General features: G+C 32.3%; 1 protein-coding gene across 6 annotated transcripts in view; it reads right to left on the bottom strand.

The window, feature by feature from the left end:
• The window catches only part of LOC149782638 (protein broad-minded-like), a 185,661-nt gene that overhangs the window by 109,394 nt on the left and 55,836 nt on the right, over window positions 1-20,431 (bottom strand). For 5 of the 6 annotated variants that reach the window (XR_016414416.1, XM_089934131.1, XM_089934133.1 and 2 more), the window contains exons 15-18: window positions 18,250-18,392; window positions 15,872-15,901; window positions 7,486-7,613; window positions 3,873-4,074 (exon numbers count right to left, since the gene is read on the bottom strand). Coding sequence is in view for 5 of the 6 variants with exons in the window: in XM_089934131.1 (XP_089790257.1) it covers window positions 3,873-4,074; window positions 7,486-7,613; window positions 15,872-15,901; window positions 18,250-18,392 (503 nt within the window). In the remaining variant the exon portion in view is untranslated. The remainder of the gene's footprint in view (window positions 1-3,872; window positions 4,075-7,485; window positions 7,614-15,871; window positions 15,902-18,249; window positions 18,393-20,431) is intronic. The other variant, XM_089934132.1, reaches the window with a different exon arrangement.

Here is a 20,431-nt window from a genome sequence, read left to right on the forward strand (position 1 = left end):
GGTGTCCAATTCTAAATCTCAGTCATGGACAGTCTTCATGCATTTGTTGTACATGGTGTCCAATTCTAAATCTCAGTCATGGATAGTCTTCATGCATTTTGTTGTACATGGTGTCCAATTCTAAATCTCAGTCATGGATAGTCTTCATGCATTTGTTGTACATTGTATCCTATTCTAAACCTCGGTCATGGATAGTCTTCATGCATTTGTTGTACATGGTATCCTATGGATAGTCTTCATGCATTTGTTGGACATGGTGTCCTATTCTAAATCTCAGTCATGGATAGTCTTCATGCATTTGTTGTACATGGTGTCCTATTCTAAATCTCAGTCATGGATAGTCTTCATGCATTTGTTGTACATGGTATCCTATTCTAAATCTCAGTCATGGATAGTCTTCATGCATTTGTTGTACATGGTATCCTATTCTAAATCTCAGTCATGGATAGTCTTCATGCATTTGTTGTACATGGTATCCAAATCTAAATCTCTGTCTTTCCATGTGTAGTCTTCATGAAGTGGCCATACATGGTATCCTATTCTAAATCTCAGTCATGGATAGTCTTCATGCATTTTGTTGTACATGGTATCCTATTCTAAATCTCAGTCATGGATAGTCTTCATGCATTTGTTGTACATGGTGTCCTATTCTAAATCTCAGTCATGGATAGTCTTCATGCATTTGTTGTACATGGTATCCTATTCTAAATCTCAGTCATGGATAGTCTTCATGCATTTGTTGTACATGGTGTCCTATTCTAAATCTCAGTCATGGATAGTCTTCATGCATTTGTTGTACATGGTGTCCAATTCTAAATCTCAGTCATGGATAGTCTTCATGCATTTGTTGTACATGGTGTCCTATTCTAAATCTCAGTCATGGATAGTCTTCATGCATTTGTTGTACATGGTGTCCAATTCTAAGTCTCAGTCATGGATAGTCTTCATGCATTTGTTGTACATGGTATCCTATTCTAAATCTCAGTCATGGATAGTCTTCATGCATTTGTTGTACACGGTATCCTATTCTAAATCTCAGTCATGGATAGTCTTCATGCATTTGTTGTACATGGTGTCCTATTCTAAATCTCAGTCATGGATAGTCTTCATGCATTTGTTGTACATGGTGTCCAATTCTAAATCTCAGTCATGGATAGTCTTCATGCATTTGTTGTACATGGTGTCCTATTCTAAATCTCAGTCATGGATAGTCTTCATGCATTTGTTGTACATGGTGTCCAATTTTAAATCTCAGTCATGGATAGTCTTCATGCATTTGTTGTACATGGTGTCCTATTCTAAATCTCAGTCATGGATAGTCTTCATGCATTTGTTGTACATGGTATCCTATTCTAAATCTCAGTCATGGATAGTCTTCATGCATTTGTTGTACATGGTGTCCAATTCTAAATCTCAGTCATGGATAGTCTTCATGCATTTGTTGTACATGGTGTCCTATTCTAAATCTCAGTCATGGATAGTCTTCATGCATTTGTTGTACATGGTATCCTATTCTAAATCTCAGTCATGGATAGTCTTCATGCATTTGTTGTACATGGTATCCTATTCTAAAACTCAGTCATGGATAGTCTTCATGCATTTGTTGTACATGGTGTCCTATTCTAAATCTCAGTCATGGATAGTCTTCATGCATTTGTTGTACATGGTATCCTATTCTAAATCTCAGTCATGGATAGTCTTCATGCATTGGTTGTACATGTTGTCCAATTCTAAATCTCAGTCTTTCCTTGGTTTGTCTTCATGCATTTGTTGTACATGGTATCCAAATCTAAATCTCTGTCTTTCCATGTGTAGTCTTCATGAAGTGGCCATATATGGTATCCTATTCTAAATCTCAGTCATGGATAGTCTTCATGCATTTGTTGTACATGGTATCCTATTCTAAATCTCAGTCATGGATAGTCTTCATGCATTTGTTGTACATGGTGTCCAATTCTAAATCTCAGTCATAGATAGTCTTCATGCATTTGTTGTACATGGTGTCCAATTCTAAATCTCAGTCATAGATAGCCTTCATGCATTTGTTGTACATGGTGTCCTATTCTAAATCTCAGTCATGGATAGTCTTCATGCATTAGCTGTTCAAATGTCAGTCACTCTGTGTCATAATTCCTCCACAGTGGAGGTACACAACACATACTCATGGGGAATTATAGTGGTGAGTAGCTAGGTAACAATTCAGCATAAGCCAAAAAAGTGGAGGGGATTAAGTGTAATGGGTGGAGAAATGAAAGTTTATAAGCTATTCTTGTCATATTGAGAACTTTTTGTTGTTGTTGTTGTTGTATGTCATTGTCAAGAAATGAGAGTATATCTGCTTAACAACAACAGTCTGATTTAAAACTTGAAAATGACATCTACTGTCTGACCTGCATTAACACTATATCTACACCCAATGTCTGACCAGCATTAACACTATATCTACACCTATTTTCTGACCTGCATTAACGCTATACACAATGTCTGACCTGCATTAACACTATATCTACACCCAATGTCTCACCTGTATTAACATAATATCTACACCCAATGTCTGACCTGTATTAACATTATATCTACACCCAATGTCTGACCAGCATTAACACTATATCTACACCCAATGTCTTATCTGCATTAACATTGTATATACACCCAATGTCTGACCTGCATTAACACTATTTCTACACCCAATGTCTGACCTGCATTAACACTATTTCTGCACCTATTGTCTAACCTGCATTAACACTATATACACAATGTCTGACCTGTATTAACATTATATCTACACCCAATGTCTGACCAGCATTAACACTATATCTACACCCAATGTCTTATCTGCATTAACATTGTATATACACCCAATGTCTGACCTGCATTAACACTATTTCTACACCCAATGTCTGACCTGCATTAACACTATTTCTGCACCTATTGTCTAACCTGCATTAACACTATATACACAATGTCTGACCTGTATTAACATTATATCTACACCCAATGTCTGACCTGTATTAACATTATATCTACACCCAATGTCTGACCTGCATGAACACTATATCTACACCTATTTTCTGACCTGCATTAACTCTATACACAATGTCTGACCTGCATTAACACTATATCTACACCCAATGTCTGACCTGCATTAACACCATATCTACACCCGATGTTTATCCTGTATTAACATTATATCTAGACCCAATGTCTCACCTGTATTAACATAATATCTACACCAAATGTCTGACTGCATTAACACTATATATACACCCAATGTCTTACATGCATTAATATTATATCTACACCTAACGTCTGACCTGTTTTAACACTATATCCACACCCAATGTATGACCTGCATTAACATTATATCTACACCCAATGTCTACCTGTATTAACATTATATCCACATCCAATGTCTCACCTGTATTAACATAATATCTACACCCAATGTCTCACCTGCATCAACATTATATCTGCACCCAATGTCTAACCTGCATTAACATTATAGCTACACCCAATGTCTGACTTGCATTAATATATCTGACTTCTTAAAACACCTACTTTAACACTGTCAAAAAATGTGAGACAAATCTATCACCATGGTAACACAGGTAAGAAAAATATTTCAAATGACTTACACATGGTACTCTCGTATGACTTAGACCAGGTACTCTCTTACAATTTACACTTGGCACTCTTTTTGAATACTAGCATGTGCCAGGTGCTAAGACTGAATGCAGGACAACTAAGGTACAAAGCAAGTACTCTTTTTCTAATTCTAGCAAAAAAGACTGAACCCAGAACAAGTGAGGTATAAAGCACATGTGTTAGCCACTGTCCTATCAAGCGGTGAGGAAATGGTTGAATTATCTTACTTGTTGCCATGCTTTGGCTACACTTGCATGTAGTTCATAGGGATAGAGCACCAGAAGGCCTTCACATGTGTTGTACAGCTGATGGCAAATATACAGGTATGCCCCAATCACGGCTTGTGATGGGGCCTGGCCAGCTTCCTTCGGTAAATCTTTCAGCAAGGCTTTCTTTGTGAACTCGGCTATAATGTGAGCAGCTGATGATCTGAAAGAGAAGGATTAAAATAATCACTGACCCCTTCTAAATACAATAGGCATATACTTTAGGATGAAAATAAACACTGACCCCTTCTAAATACAATAAGCATATACTTTAGGATGAAAATAAACACTGACCCCTTCTAAATACAATAAGCATATACTTTAGGATGAAAATAAACACTGACCCCTTCTAAATACATTAAGCATATACTTTAGGATGAAAATAAACACTGACCCCTTCTAAATACAATAGGCATATACTTTAGGATGAAAATAAACACTGACCCCTTCTAAATACAATAGGCATATACTTTAGGATGAAAATAAACACTGACCCCTTCTAAATACAATAGGCATATACTTTAGGATGAAAATAAACACTGACCCCTTCTAAATACAATAGGCATATACTTTAGGATGAAAATAAACACTGACCCCTTCTAAATACAATAAGCATATACTTTAGGATGAAAATAAACACTGACCCCTTCTAAATACAATAAGCATATACTTTAGGATGAAAATAAACACTGACCCCTTCTAAATACAATAAGCATACACTTTAGGATGAAAATAAACACTGACCCCTTCTAAATACAATAAGCATATACTTTAGGATGAAAATAAACACTGACCCCTTCTAAATACATTAAGCATATACTTTAGGAGCATGAAAGTGTTATGGTTTAACAGCAGGTCAGCACAATAATGGCTATATCGTGCTGATTTAAGGTAAAGTTATGCACGAGTAAAAAAATTTATGAATGACGTGCAAGCTGTTTCTATAGCAAGGTGTTGCCAAAACCAGCTACAGAAGTCAGCCTGAATGTCTCCATTGGTACAGCATTCACATCAAGCTCACAGGACATGGATTTGAGCCTACTGTAGCCAAGCTTAATTCTTTCTCCTCAGAGACAAAGGTGTTTATCCTAATTATGTACTGTACATATGTGGTCCAACAAATTTACCTTCAAAAAGTTATTTCCTGCTTCTGGTACTTTTATGTATCAGATGTTGTGTGTTTACTTTTGCAGAGCATTATGGGATTATATGATATTGTGAACTTTCAGTGAAGAAAAATAAATGTATCTTGTCTGTGAGAGGACAAATGCCATTGCTGTGTTAAGTATTCATTTTGGTTTTTATCATTTAACCAGGAATTATTCAGGGAAACAGAGTCTACTGATAGAAACTAAAAAATGTGCCATATATCTTCTTTGCTTAGGAAAGGTTTGGCTACATTTCACTGTTGATAAAGGTTTGGCTACATTTCTGTCATGATAAAGGTTTGGCTACATTTCCATCATGATAAAGGTTTGGCTACATTTCAGTCATCATAAAGGTTTGAATACATTTCAGTCATGATAAAGGTTTGGATACATTTCAGTCATGATCAAGGTTTGGCTACATTTTAGTCATGATAAAGGTTTGGCTACATTTCAGTCGTGATAAAGGTTTGAATACATTTCAGTCATGATAAAGGTTTGGATACATTTCAGTCATGATGAAGGTTTGGATATCTTTTCGTCATGATAAAGGTTTGGCTATATTTCAGTCATGATAAAGGTTTGGCTACATTTCAGTCATGATAAAGGTTTGGCTATATTTCACTCATGATAAAGGTTTGGGTACATTTCAGTCATGATAAAGGTTTTAATACATTTCAGTCATGATAAAGGTTTGGATACATTTCAGTCATGATAAAGGTTTGGATACATTTCAGTCATGATCAAGGTTTGGCTACATTTTAGTCATGATAAAGGTTTGGCTACATTTCAGTCATGATAAAGGTTTTAATACATTTCAGTCATGACAATGGTTTGAATACATTTCAGTCATGATAAAGGTTTGGCTAGATTTCAGTCATGATAAAGGTTTGGCTAGATTTCAGTCATGATAAAGGTTTGGCTACATTTCAGTCATGATAAAGGTTTGGCTATCTTTCAGTCATGATAAAGGTTTGGGTACATTTCAGTCACGATAAAGGTTTTAATACATTTCAGTCATGATAAAGGTTTGGATACATTTCAGTCATGATCAAGGTTTGGCTACATTTTAGTCATGATAAAGGTTTGGCTACATTTCAGTTGTGATAAAGGTTTGAATACATTTCAGTCATGATAAAGGTTTGGATACATTTCAGTCATGATAAAGGTTTGGATACATTTTAGTCATGATAAAGGTTTGGCTACATTTCAGTCGTGATAAAGGTTTGAATACATTTCAGTCATGATAAAGGTTTGGATAAATTTCAGTCATGATAAAGGTTTGGATACATTTTAGTCATGATAAAGGTTTGGATACATTTCAGTCATGATAAAGGTTTGGCTACATTTCAGTCATGATAAAGGTTTGGCTACATTTCAGTCATGATAAAGGTTAATTTCTATCTTTTGTAAGCCACTGCATGGTTATCACTGAAAGGAAATTAAATGCGACTGTACATGTACATTTATTACTGCTGTGTATTTCAAGTTATTTTCTCGATATACCAATATACCAACTCTGACATCTAATACTCACTCCAAATGCATCTGGGATCAAATTTAAATGATCTCATATATAAAGTTTGGTCAGAAGTATTTGCCCACATTAATGTTATGTTCAAAAGCTAAATTTGTGCAAAAGTCTATAGTGACTTTTGATGTTGAACCCAAAGTCATGGAGGAATGGTTAATAAATTCATTCCAGATATTTATAATATAGAGTTAAAGGTTTCTAAACCATTCCATCTGGAACCTAACCTAATACAAATTTAACCTCCATATATTGGCAGGCTTATTAAAATGGCTAAGATTTTTGGTCCCAACAGTGTCTAGTTTGAGAAAGTTTCACTTTATATTCAAATGCCAAGTGTCATCATAATCAAGTAGCATTTGTGTGAGCTATCATTTTAACATAATTATGGTAATCATGTAGAACAGATATACAATGGACAATGGACAAAGGCTAACTAGCACTAAAGTTTGCAGTGCTATAAATAGTTCTAAAATGTGCTATTTTATCACATACAAGACTAATGACACAATTTCAGAATGACATAATAAGATAATAATCAATGAAAGCAGTTCAAACTGAATATTAACAACTATTATAACATCATAACTGAATATTAACAACTATTATAACATTATAACTGAATATTAACAACTATTATAACATTATAACTGAATATTAACAACTATTATAACATCATAACTGAATATTAACAACTATTATAACATTATAACTGAATATTAACAACTATTATAACATTATAACTGAATATTAACAACTATTATAACATTATAACTGAATATTAACAACTATTATAACATTATAACTGAATATTAACAACTATTATAACATCATAACTGAATATTAACAACTATTATAACATCATAATATTTTGTTAAAACAAACATTGGTTTCTTACTTTGTTCGAGTGAAAATATCTTTCTTTTCTCCATATATCAGATGTCGTCTACCCTTGGTGCTGGAGGCAATCATACACAAGATGTCTGCAACATGCAGCAATGTGGATTCACTAGGGGTTTGATGGTCCTACAACATGGACAGTACAAAATAACACAAATATGTGTGTAATACGTAAGTAAAAAAACTGATAACAAGTTTTGAACTAAAACAGTGTCTAATAACATTCTCAACTATGACTATGTCAGTTCATAATTTGAACATGAAAGATTGTGCAATGGAACTGAAATCTTAAACTTGAACTGATAGGCTTTTAAATCAATGACTATTTTATATTTTTATGAAAAATATGCGTTTTTATGCTTATATGAGATTGCTGCTGATAATATTTATTCTAACTTTTACCTCCCTTCAAATTTGTCTTAATGTCTGTCAGTCTTTTTGTCAATCTGCCTATGTTAGCATAAATCTTTTTAAAATGGAAACATTTTTATTTATCATTCTTATTAATTTTATTTCACTTTATTTTAGGACCTGGCTAATGAGAACCAATTGATGTAATTTCATATAATTAAATATTCTATTTTTTTGTCCTAATGGTTTATCAGGAAACAAGATTGTTGGATTGTACACTGTTATCTTGTTGTAACATTCCCTCATTTATAACACAAGTCATTTAAATGGCTGCCACAAACACTGAAAAGTGGAAATGCTTGTCAACATTTTTATTTTTGATTTGTTTTGATGTTTTCTAATGCATAGTTTGACAGTTCTCACATTCACAAAAATAACTAGAGTAGAAAAATAAAGAAGAAGAATTTTAGCAAACAACAAAAAATGTCTACTTCATAAAAAGATCACTTAATTATTGTGTAGTTTTCAAGGAATGTGCAAATATGCTGTAGTTTAGGATGTTCAGGGTGAAACAAATATGGATAACTTTCATGGAGAAAAAAGTATAATTAGATTTGTGTTTATAAAACTCTGCAAACCAAAAAATATATGTCCAAAATAGATCACAATGAATTTTTTGTTGTTGAAAAAGTGCTATAATTGTATGTGAATGTAATCATGTTATCTACACTTGCTTACCAAAAAATGGCCAAATTTAATGCACCTATGGGAGTGTCAAAAACAAGCAATTACCAATCTGCATTGCTGTGAGGGAGTGTCCAACATGCAATCATCAACTGAACTGCAAACATGCCATTACCAAATCTGCATTGAAGTGATGAGTGACAAACAAGTAATTACCAACTGGAGCATCAAGAATGCAATTACCAAATCTGCATTGATGTGATGGAGTGTCAAATAAGCAATTACCAATCTGCATTGCTGTGAGGGAGTATCCAACATAAAATTATCAACTAGAGTGTCAAACATGCAATCACCAAATCTGCATTGATGTGATGAGTGACAAACAAGTAATTACCAACTGGAGTGTCAAACATGCAATTACCAATCTGCATTGCTGTGAGTATGCACATATCTTCTAAATACAAGTATCATGTGTGACACACTATGATATGGGCAGTATGCAAATATCTTTTAAATACATGTATCCTGTGTGACACACCATGACATGGGCAGTATGCAAATATCTTCTAAATACATGTATCCTGTGTGACACATGACATTGGCAGTAGGCAAATATCTTCTGATTATATGTATCCTGCGTGAGACACAATGACTTTGATAGTACACAAATATCTTCTAAATACATGTATCCTCTGTGACACAAAATGACATAGGCAGTATGCAAATATCTTCTAAACCAAATACACGCAAAATGTGATAATCACTAAAATAAAGTATCAAAATATCTTTTCTTCAGGCATTTATTACATGATTCCCATAAGACATGCTTTCTCATCGACTGGTACAATGTCGTGTGATTTACAAATACTCACTATTTGCACAATCAAGATAATATTACATATTTTATGACATAATGCAGTTCAACTTTTTTCCTATACAGAAAAGATCTGAATGAAAAAATTTGCATTAAATCATGTAATAAATAAATATATACTATTGTTTAAGTGAACATAAAGTTTTAAGATGCAGCAAACCTAGGTTATTGGTTTTCACTTCGTGTTGGTCAATATCAGGTTTAATGGTTCATGTACAAGTAAACCAAACATACTGACTTCCGTTTTATGTTGATCAGTTTGAGATTTACTGGTTCAAAAGACTTCAGCTGAACAAAGGCAAACATGCAAATTGCTATCGATTTTTCACTTACTTATAGAAATAAAATGAGTCAAATTACTATTTAAAAGAACTCTTAAAACTTTAATAAATATGCCTAATAATAAAGTAAACAGTAAAAATGGTAAGCAATTAAATCAGAAACAATCAAACCTGTTAATATATTTATCCTACAACACACTGAAATTAATACATTTTTCTTACAACACACACTGAAATTAATATTTTTATCTCACAACACACACTGAAATTAATGTTATCTTACAACACATACTGAAATTAATGCTTGTCTTACAACACACTCAAATTAATGTTTATCTTACAACACACACTAAAATTAATATGTTTCTCTTACAACACTGAAATTAATATGTTTATCTTAAAAACACACTGAAATTAATTTTTTTATCTTACAACACACTGAAATTAATGTTTATCTTACAACACACACTAAAATTAATGTTATCTTACAACACACTGAAATTAATGTTTATCTTACAACACACACTAAAATTAATGTTTATCTTACAACACACACTAAAATTAATGTTTATCTTACAACACACACTAAAATTAATGTCATCTTACAACACACACTGAAATTAATGTTTATCTTACAACACACACTGAAATTAATATGTTTATCTTACAACACACACTGAACTTAATATTTTTATCTTACAACAAACACTGAAATTAATGTTTATCTTACAACACACTGAACTTAATATTTCTATCTTACAACACACATTGAAATTAATGTTCATCTTACAACACACTGAAATTAATATGTTTATCTTACAACACACTGAACTTAATATTTTTATCTTACAACACACACTGAAATTAATGTTTGTCTTACAACACACACTGAAATTAATGTGTTTGTCTTAAAACACACACTAAAATTAATGATATCTTACAACACACACTGAAATTAATGTTTATCTTACAACACACTCAGATTAATATATTTATCATACAACACCCACTGAAATTAGTGAGTTTGTCTTACAATACTCACTCAAATTAATGTTTATCTTACAACACACACTGAAATTAATATGTTTATGTTACAACACACACTGCAATTAATATGTTTATCTTACAACACACACTGAAATTAATATGTTTATCTTACAACACACACTGAAATTAATATGTTTATCTTACAACACACACTGAAATTAATATGTTTATCTTACAACACACACTGAAATTTATATGTTTATCTTACAACACACACTGAAATTAATGTTTATACAACACACACTGAAATTTATATGTTTATCTTACAATACACACTGAAATTAATATGTTTATCTTACAACACACACTGAAATTTATATGTTTATCTTACAACACACACTGAAATTAATGTTTATACAACACACACTGAAATTAATGTTTATCTTACAACACATACACCAATTAATATCAGAACCATCTTTCTCTCAATGACAATGCACATAAATTAGATGGGATATTTATAAAGATTTATTATGTCACAATGTTTTAAATGGTGCTGCTATCACAGCTATTATTATTATTATTATTATTGTTGTTGTTGTCAAATGGGCAACAAATATAGTATTAGGAACTTCTGAGTTTCATCCTTGGGAGTGCAAAGATAGCAGTGTTTAAACTACCACAAACAGTAAATGAACAAAATTAAACTACAGTCCTGTACTTTCAAACCTCCAAATATGCAAACATTTATCAAATTTTAAACTGAAACATCTGAAGGGTAATGAAGATAACTTCGTTATTTGGGTAAACATTTAGCACATAAGTAATTGACATGGCCAGCTCATATTAAGACATGGCCTGTTTTTTTTGTTATGACATGGCCTGTTTGTGTTATGACATGGCCAGTTCATATTAAGACATGGCCTGTTTGTGTGACAACATGGCCAGTTCATATTAAGACATGTCCTGTTTGTGTTATGACATGGTCTGTTTGCGTGACAACTGGCCAGTTCATATTGAGACATGGCTTATTTGTGTTAAGACATGGTATGTTTGTGTTATGACATGGCCTGTTTGTGTTATGACATGGCCTGTTTGTGTTATGACATGGCCAGTTCATATTAAGACATGGCCTGTTTGCGTGACAACTGGCCAGTTCATATTAAAACATGGTTTATTTGTGTTAAGACATGGCATGTTTGTGTTATGACATGGCCTGTTTGTGTTATGACATGGCCAGTTCATATTAAGACATGGCCTGTTTGTGTTATGACATGGCCAGTTTGCGTGACAACATGGCCAGTTCATATTAAGACATGGCTTATTTGTGTTAAGACATGGCATGTTTATGTTATGACATGTCCTGTTTATGTTATGTCACTGCCTGTTTGTGTTATGATGGCTTGTTTTTTTGTTCGATGGAGTAACAGCAAGAAAAATGGACCTATTCAGATTTAGTATAAAATTTAAAGAAAAACAAAAACTGTAGGGGAGAGAACAACAATCCTCTATTCTGACTGAGCAGAAAATTATTGTACAAAAGTTATAAAGTGAAAATTGTGCTTTGACTAATGATAAAAACAAGAAAAACACAAACAAATTTTGAAATATAACCCTCAATCAGCACATATTTTTAAGTCAGACTTGGAAAGGTCCTACCTGAGTTTAGCAATATTCTTTTATGACAGGAAATGAGCCCCAAGTCAATTCATGCTTTATTTTGAATAATAGTTGAATTACAGAATGGATAATGTACACATCTGTTTCATATTTACTGCAGATGAACATTTCCAAATAAGTGGGTATGATTTATTAAAGTACATCGATGCTGTTCAACTCTGAAAAGCATGTTACAGTCATAATTGTGTCATTTATTTATTCTGGACCATTCTAATCCAGACAAATGTTAAAAAAATAGTGTTAATTATTTTTAGGTACCATTAAATTTCTTTATTTTTCTAATCATATTAAAAAAAAAAGCAATCTTATTTTTTTCATTCTTTACAATTCAGAAATTACACTTTGAAAAATGAATGCTTACTGCTAGGATGGATGAATTAATGTAATCATTAAAAATGACATCATCATGACATCACTTTTTATTGCAGTGCTATTAAGTCACATGACACTGAACATAAAACTTCTCAGTTGCAACTTCTGTCTTTTATTAAGTAATGAAAGAAAAAATTGGTGAAACAATTTAACCAATTCCTGTGATATAAAACAATAGTATCAATTTAACCAATTCCTGTGATAGAAAAAAATCATAGCATCAATTTAACCAATCCCTGTGATATAAAACGATAGTATCAATTTAACCAATTCCTGTGACAGAAAATGATAGTATCAATTTAACCAATTCCTGTGATAGAAAAAATGATAGCATCAATTTAACCAATTCCTGTGATATAAAACGATAGTATCAATTTAACAATTCCTGTGATAGAAAATGATAGTATCAATTTAACTAATTCCTGTGATAGAAAATGATCATATTAATCAATGGCATACAAGACCTTGAAAAATTGTGAACAATTTACAACTGCTATAAACCAGCTGAGTCAGAAAAACAACATAATCTCAGTAATTATGCTGTACATAAAAACAGCACTTACAAACTAAATCTCTTCTACGGGTATTCGATACAAGGAATCTATAACCTTGACTGGTGCAAATTTTGATGAATTTAAAAAACAAATTTGATGAATTTTAAAATAAAAAGCTGTAATTTATGGACAGTTAGTGCCAGGCTGCTTTTTGCATACTTATCACTGCAAAGGACATTGCTTGTGAACAGATATTAAACTAAGAGTAACACAAGAAAACACACACCAAGCTACTAATTTTTAGTTATTCTGGATTGCTATAGTCTTTAGTCATGTAACAAAAAATATTAATTTGTATAAAAAAGCTAAACACTCCAAATTTCATAACCTGAAATCTTTAAGAGAGATTGTAACTAGAACTGGATACAGTTTTGGAAATAAGAGTTTTGGTGAGAAATCTTTAAGACAGATTGTAAGTAGAACTGGGTATAGAATTTTAGTGAGACATCAATCAGACAGATTGTAAGTAGAACTGGGTATAGAATTTTAGTGAGACATCTTTTAAGACAGATTGTAAGTAGAACTGGGTATAGAATTTTAGTGAGACATCTTTTAAGGCAGATTGTAAGTAGAACTGGGTATAGAATTTTAGTGAGACATCTTTCAGACAGATTGTAAGTAGAACTGGGTATAGAATTTTAGTGAGACATCTTTAAGACAGATTGTAAGTAGAACTGGGTATAGAATTTTAGTGAGACATCTTTTAAGACAGATTGTAAGTAGAACTGGGTATAGAATTTTAGTGAGACATCTTTAAGACAGATTGTAAGTAGAACTGGGTATAGAATTTTAGTGAGACATCTTTTAAGACAGATTGTAAGTAGAACTGGGTATAGAATTTTAGTGAGACATCAATCAGACAGATTGTAAGTAGAACTGGGTATAGAATTTTAGTGAGACATCTTTTAAGACAGATTGTAAGTAGAACTGGGTATAGAATTTTAGTGAGACATCTTTCAGACAGATTGTAAGTAGAACTGGGTATAGAATTTGAGTGAGACATCTTTTAAGACAGATTGTAAGTAGAACTGGGTATAGAATTTTAGTGAGACATCTTTAAGACAGATTGTAAGTAGAACTGGGTATAGAATTTTAGTGAGACATCTTTTAAGACAGATTGTAAGTAGAACTGGGTATAGAATTTTAGTGAGACATCTTTAAGACAGATTGTAAGTAGAACTGGGTATAGAATTTTAGTGAGACATCTTTCAGACAGATTGTAAGTAGAACTGGGTATAGACTTTTAGTGAGACATCTTTCAAACAGATTGTAAGTAGAACTGGGTATAGAATTTTAGTGAGACATCTTTTAAGACAGATTGTAAGTAGAACTGGGTATAGAATTTTAGTGAGACATCTTTTAAGACAGATTGTAAGTAGAACTGGGTATAGAATTTTAGTGAGACATCAATCAGACAGATTGTAAGTAGAACTGGGTATAGAATTTTAGTGAGACTTCTTTCAGACAGATTGTAAGTAGAACTGGGTATAGACTTTTAGTGAGACATCTTTCAGTCAGATTGTAAGTAGAACTGGGTATAGACTTTTAGTGAGACATCTTTCAGTCAGATTGTAAGTAGAACTGGGTATAGAATTTTAGTGAGACATCTTTTAAGACAGATTGTAAGTAGAACTGGGTATAGAATTTTAGTGAGACATCTTTAAGACAGATTGTAAGTAGAACTGGGTATAGAATTTTAGTGAGACATCTTTCAGACAGATTGTAAGTAGAACTGGGTATAGACTTTTAGTGAGACATCTTTCAGACAGATTGTAAGTAGAACTGGGTATAGACTTTTAGTGAAAAATCTTTCAAACAGATTGTAAGTAAAACTGGGTATAGAATTTTATTGAGACATCTTAAGGCAGAAACTAGTTAGAACTGAACAGAGAGTTTTGGTGAGACATCTTTGAGACAGACAGTAATTAGAAAAGGATACCAAATTTTGGTGAGACATCCTTCAGACAGATTCTAATTAGAACTGGATATAAAGTTTTGGTGAGACATCTTAAAGATAGATTGTAATTAGAACTGGATATAAAGTTTAGGTGGACATCTGTATGACAGATTCTAATTAGAACTAGACATAGAATTTGCTGAGACTTTCACTGTAAAACTATTAAGATAATACTGCCTACTGTCAGTAGTGAAGTTTATTCAGGGAGATAAAGTATTATTCTGGTGAGTTTGGTTTTGCTAAATAAAAATGTTTCTGCATGACAAATATATTTCTGCCATTTGCTTGTTACTAAATGATTCTAATTAAAAGAAAAACTCATCTAATCAACACCACTGACATCTTCAATCTCTGGTTCCAAAAGGTGAAAAGCTAATTGATGATCCAATAAGAGTCAGTGGCTTCCTCCAGGCAGTTCTGAACTTTTAGAGAGCTGTGCTTTAGTATAGATATTAACTGTAGCTAGAATTCAGAAATAGTTTATTGCAAAATTAGTTTCAACATATGAATTATTATTATTATTATTATTATTATTATTATTGTTGTTGTTGTTGTTGTTGTTGTTGTTATTGTTATTATTATTATTATTATTATTATTATTATTACACAGCATATTGTTAATGCTATGTAAGATTATTACTTACTGGGTCCAAACTGTCCTCATCACTCCAGTACTAAGGGGAGACAATATACTTATTTATATCAAACAAAACAGTTAACTCCCTTGTGAAAAAAATACTATATTTTCATGCATATACCCTAGCTCACATATATAACCCGTTCAAGCATATACCCTATAGAAATTCAATAATTGTGTAAAACAAATTAAGTATACCCTGCAAACTCTTATATGCCACACAAACCATAACTAAATCTCACGTGAAGTGACCATGTGTACTATGAGTCACAACACATTGAACACAGAGGTGTACAAATGGGTGGTAACTGCTTGAAGTAAAATTATGCCAGAAACCATTCACAATGGATTTATTGAGGCTGGAATACATCAGCAAAATGGCCAACTTCAGCATCAGCAGTCCAAAAATGATGGCAATGATGAAGATGATGATGATGCAGGAAAAACTGACATTACTGAAGCACATTTGGAATGGTAATAAATTTTTTCAATGATGATGAGTCAAAGAAGAGCTTCTGTAGAATTGACAGAAGAGCTTCAGTGGATTTGACAGAGAAGAGCTTCAGTAGATTTGACACTTAGGTTCATTTATTACAAAAATATTGTTGCTAGAATCAACTTCCAGGCATCAATGTTTTCATGCTATATTTACTTCTGTTCTTGCTCTGTTTAACAAAAAAACAAAAACATTTAAATATCATTATCACACAATTATTAATAAATTTAAAAATAAGTTGATGACTTCCAGCAGTGCAAAAAGGAACAGACAGAGACTACCCACCAAGATACCCCCTCCCATGGTTGGGGCTTTGCCAAAAAAGATATTTTTGAAGATATATCTCTGAAAAACATGGCATTTATGACTGAAACATTTTTTTTGTGCATTTAAATTTGTGGTTTATAAAAAATCTATTAAAACTGTAACCATGTATACTCACTCATAAGTCTGGTAAAACTGTAAATGACACAGACCATGATCTGCCATCACATAATGTGCAAGCAGATCAGGGTCTATATTGATTGTTGATTGCTACTACCAAAATGCATTGACTCAGATCTGCTGGACCAGGTGCATTAGGAGATCTGAATCTATGTAACCTGCAGTTGGACCTGACTTAGAAGTAAGTATTCTTGGCAGCCCCACATATAAAAGTAAATTTTAAACTGTTTACTAGTTCTATAAAAGTAAATTTTAAACTGTTTACTAGTTCTGAGTCATTCTGCAACAAAGATCATTATTTTTTATATGAATGTATATATTTATTAAGAAAATTTCTATCTCATTGTAGTGCAAATCATCATATTTAAACAGAGTTAACTTCTTGAGGACAGATGAAAGTAAAACATTATATATCTCAAACTTATTAGGTATTAATGTTTTGTGATGTGATTAGGTATAAATGTTTTTTGATGTGATCAGGTATTGATGTTTGGTGATGTGATTAGGTATTGATGTTTAGTGATGTGATTAGGTATTGATATTTTGTGATGTGATTAGGTATTGATGTTTTGTGATGTGAGTAGGTATAAATGTTTTGTGATGTGATTAGGTATTGATATTTTGTGATGTGATTAGGTATTGATGTTTTGTGATATGATTAGGTATAAATGTTTTTTGATGTGATCAGGTATTGATGTTTGGTGATGTGATTAGATATTGATGTTTTGTGATGTGATTAGGTATTGATGTTTAGTGATATGATTAGGTATTGATGTTTGGTGATGTGATTAGGTATTGATGTTTGGTGATGTGATTATGTATTGATGTTTAGTGATGTGATTAGGTATTGATGTTTAGTGATATGATTAGGTATTGATATTTTGTGATGTGATTAGGTATTGATATGTTCTTTTGTGATGTGATTAGGTATTGATGTTTTGTGATGTGATTAGGTATAAATGTTTTGTGATGTGATTAGGTATTGATATTTTGTGATGTGATTAGGTATTGATATTTTTTTATGTGATTAGGTATTGATGTTTTGTGATGTGATTAGGTATTGATGTTTTGTGATGTGATTAGGTATTTATATGTTCTTTTGTGATGTGATTAGGTATTGATGTTTTGTGATGTGAGTAGGTATAAATGTTTTGTGATGTGATTAGGTATTGATATTTTGTGATGTGATTAGGTATTAATATTTTGTGATGTGATTAGGTATTGATGTTTTGTGATGCTTTTCAATTGTTGCCTATTACAGACATCATTTTAATTTACACAACTTTATTGTTTTTTGTTTTTCTTTCTAGATGGAACAATCAGTGGCACATACAATTCACACATGCAGAAACTACAATGACATTTCTCATATTTGTGTACCAGCTCTAATATTTTTAAAAAAATTGTTTCGTTTTTTAACAAGTACTGGTATGCATAAAACTTACAGCCACATCCAGGAAGTGAGATATGGGAGACAGGAGCGTACTGGTGATCTCATCTTTGAACAGACATGTCTCACACACCTGCTCTGAGCTACATAAACCCTTCAAAACTTCGGTCACTAGCTTGGCTGGGTCATACTTCTCAGCTGGAATATCAGAATAGATCTCTGTACACATGAAGAATTATACAATTTTGGGTTACATTCATGATTCACAGTCTGGGTAGAAATAGCCATGTTTGGGTTTAGTAGAAATAGTCATGTTTGGGTATAATAAAAATAGCACTGTTTGGATATAGTAGAAATAGTCCTGTTTAGTGTCTAGTTAGCAATAGCCTTGCTTATGGTCTAAGTAGAAATAACCTTGTTTAGGGTCTAGTTAGCAACAGCCTTGTTTAGGGTCTAAGTAGAAATAACCTTCTTTAGGGTCTAGGTAGCAATAGCCTTTTTTCAGGGTCTAGGTAGCAATAACCTTGTTGAGGGATGACATAACAATAGCCTTGTTGAGGGTTGAGGTAACAATAGCCTTGTTGAGAGTTGAGGTAACAACAGCCTTATTGAGGGTTGAGGTAACAATAGCCTTGTTGAGGGTTTGGGTAAATATAGCTCTATTTAGGGTCTAGATAGCAATAGTCTATTTGGGGAAATAAACCCCTATAATAGCAAGAAAGACATGCATCAATTATTCAATGGCAGTGTCAAAACAAGGCAGTGTCAAAACAAGCCAGTATAAAAAGTATATGAAGTTTAAGAATAATGTTTTCTCTTTCTATTCACAGCCAATGACACAGAATGCAATGGCTTAAATGTTATGTTATGGTCTTGGATGTTGTATATGGTGGTTTCAGTGTTGTTATGGACAATGACACTGAATGTGACCATTTCAGTGTTATGTTCAGGACAAGGGCATTTAATATAATGTTTTCAGTCTTGCATTAAGGACAAGGACACTGATACCCACTGGTAATATGTATATTTCTTTCATGACTACTTTCTTATTAAATCTCATCTAGCTTCAACCATGAAAGCTGTATGTTTACAAAAATATTTTATAACTGACATAGTATGGAACATAACATGAATAATGTAACATATGTTTTAAATATTCCAACCAGTAGGTTTTAAAACACTCAATAAATAACTTAAATCGAGCTACTGTCAATTCCATCAAATGAATATAATCTACCTACTGTCAATTCCATCAAATGAATTTAATTACCTAGTCAATCACAACAAATGAATTTATTTACCTACTGTCAATCACATCAAATGAATTCAATTCCCTACTGTCAATCACATCAATTGAATTCAATTACCTAATGTCAATCACATCAAATGAATTAAATTACCTACTGTAAATCACACCAAATGAATTCAATTACCCACTGTCAATCACATCAAATGAATTAAATTACCTACAGTCAATCATATCAAATGAATTAAATTACTTACTGTCAATCACATCAAATGAATTCAATTCCCTACTGTCAATCACATCAACTGAATTCAGTTACCCACTGTCAATCACATCAAATGAATTCAATTACCTACTGTCAATCACAACAAATGAATTAAATTACCTACAGTCAATCATATCAAATGAATTAAATTACCTACTGTCAATCACATCAAATGAATTCAATTACCCACTGTCAATCACATCAAATGCATTCAATTACCTACTGTCAATCACATCAAATGAATTCAGTTACTTACTGTCAATCATATTAAATGAATTCAATTACTTACCATCAATTACATGTCAATCAGATCAAAATGAATTCAATTACCTACTGTCAATCACATCAAATGAATTCAATTACCCACTGTCAATCATATCAAATGAATTAAATTACCTACAGTCAATCATATCAAATGAATTAAATTACTTACTGTCAATCACATCAAATGAATTCAATTCCCTACTGTCAATCACATCAATTGAATTCAGTTACCCACTGTCAATCACATCAAATGAATTCAATTGCCTACTGTCAATCACAACAAATGAATTAAATTACCTACAGTCAATCATATGAAATGAATTAAATTACCTACTGTCAATCACATCAAATGAATTCAATTACCCACTGTCAATCACATCAAATGCATTCAATTACCTACTGTCAATCACATCAAATGAATTCAGTTACTTACTGTCAATCATATTAAATGAATTCAATTAC

This window comes from Sinohyriopsis cumingii, chromosome 15 (genome assembly GCF_028554795.1).
Source record: "Sinohyriopsis cumingii isolate HCF-2022 chromosome 15, ASM2855479v2, whole genome shotgun sequence".
Taxonomy (NCBI): Eukaryota; Metazoa; Mollusca; class Bivalvia; order Unionida; family Unionidae; genus Sinohyriopsis; species Sinohyriopsis cumingii.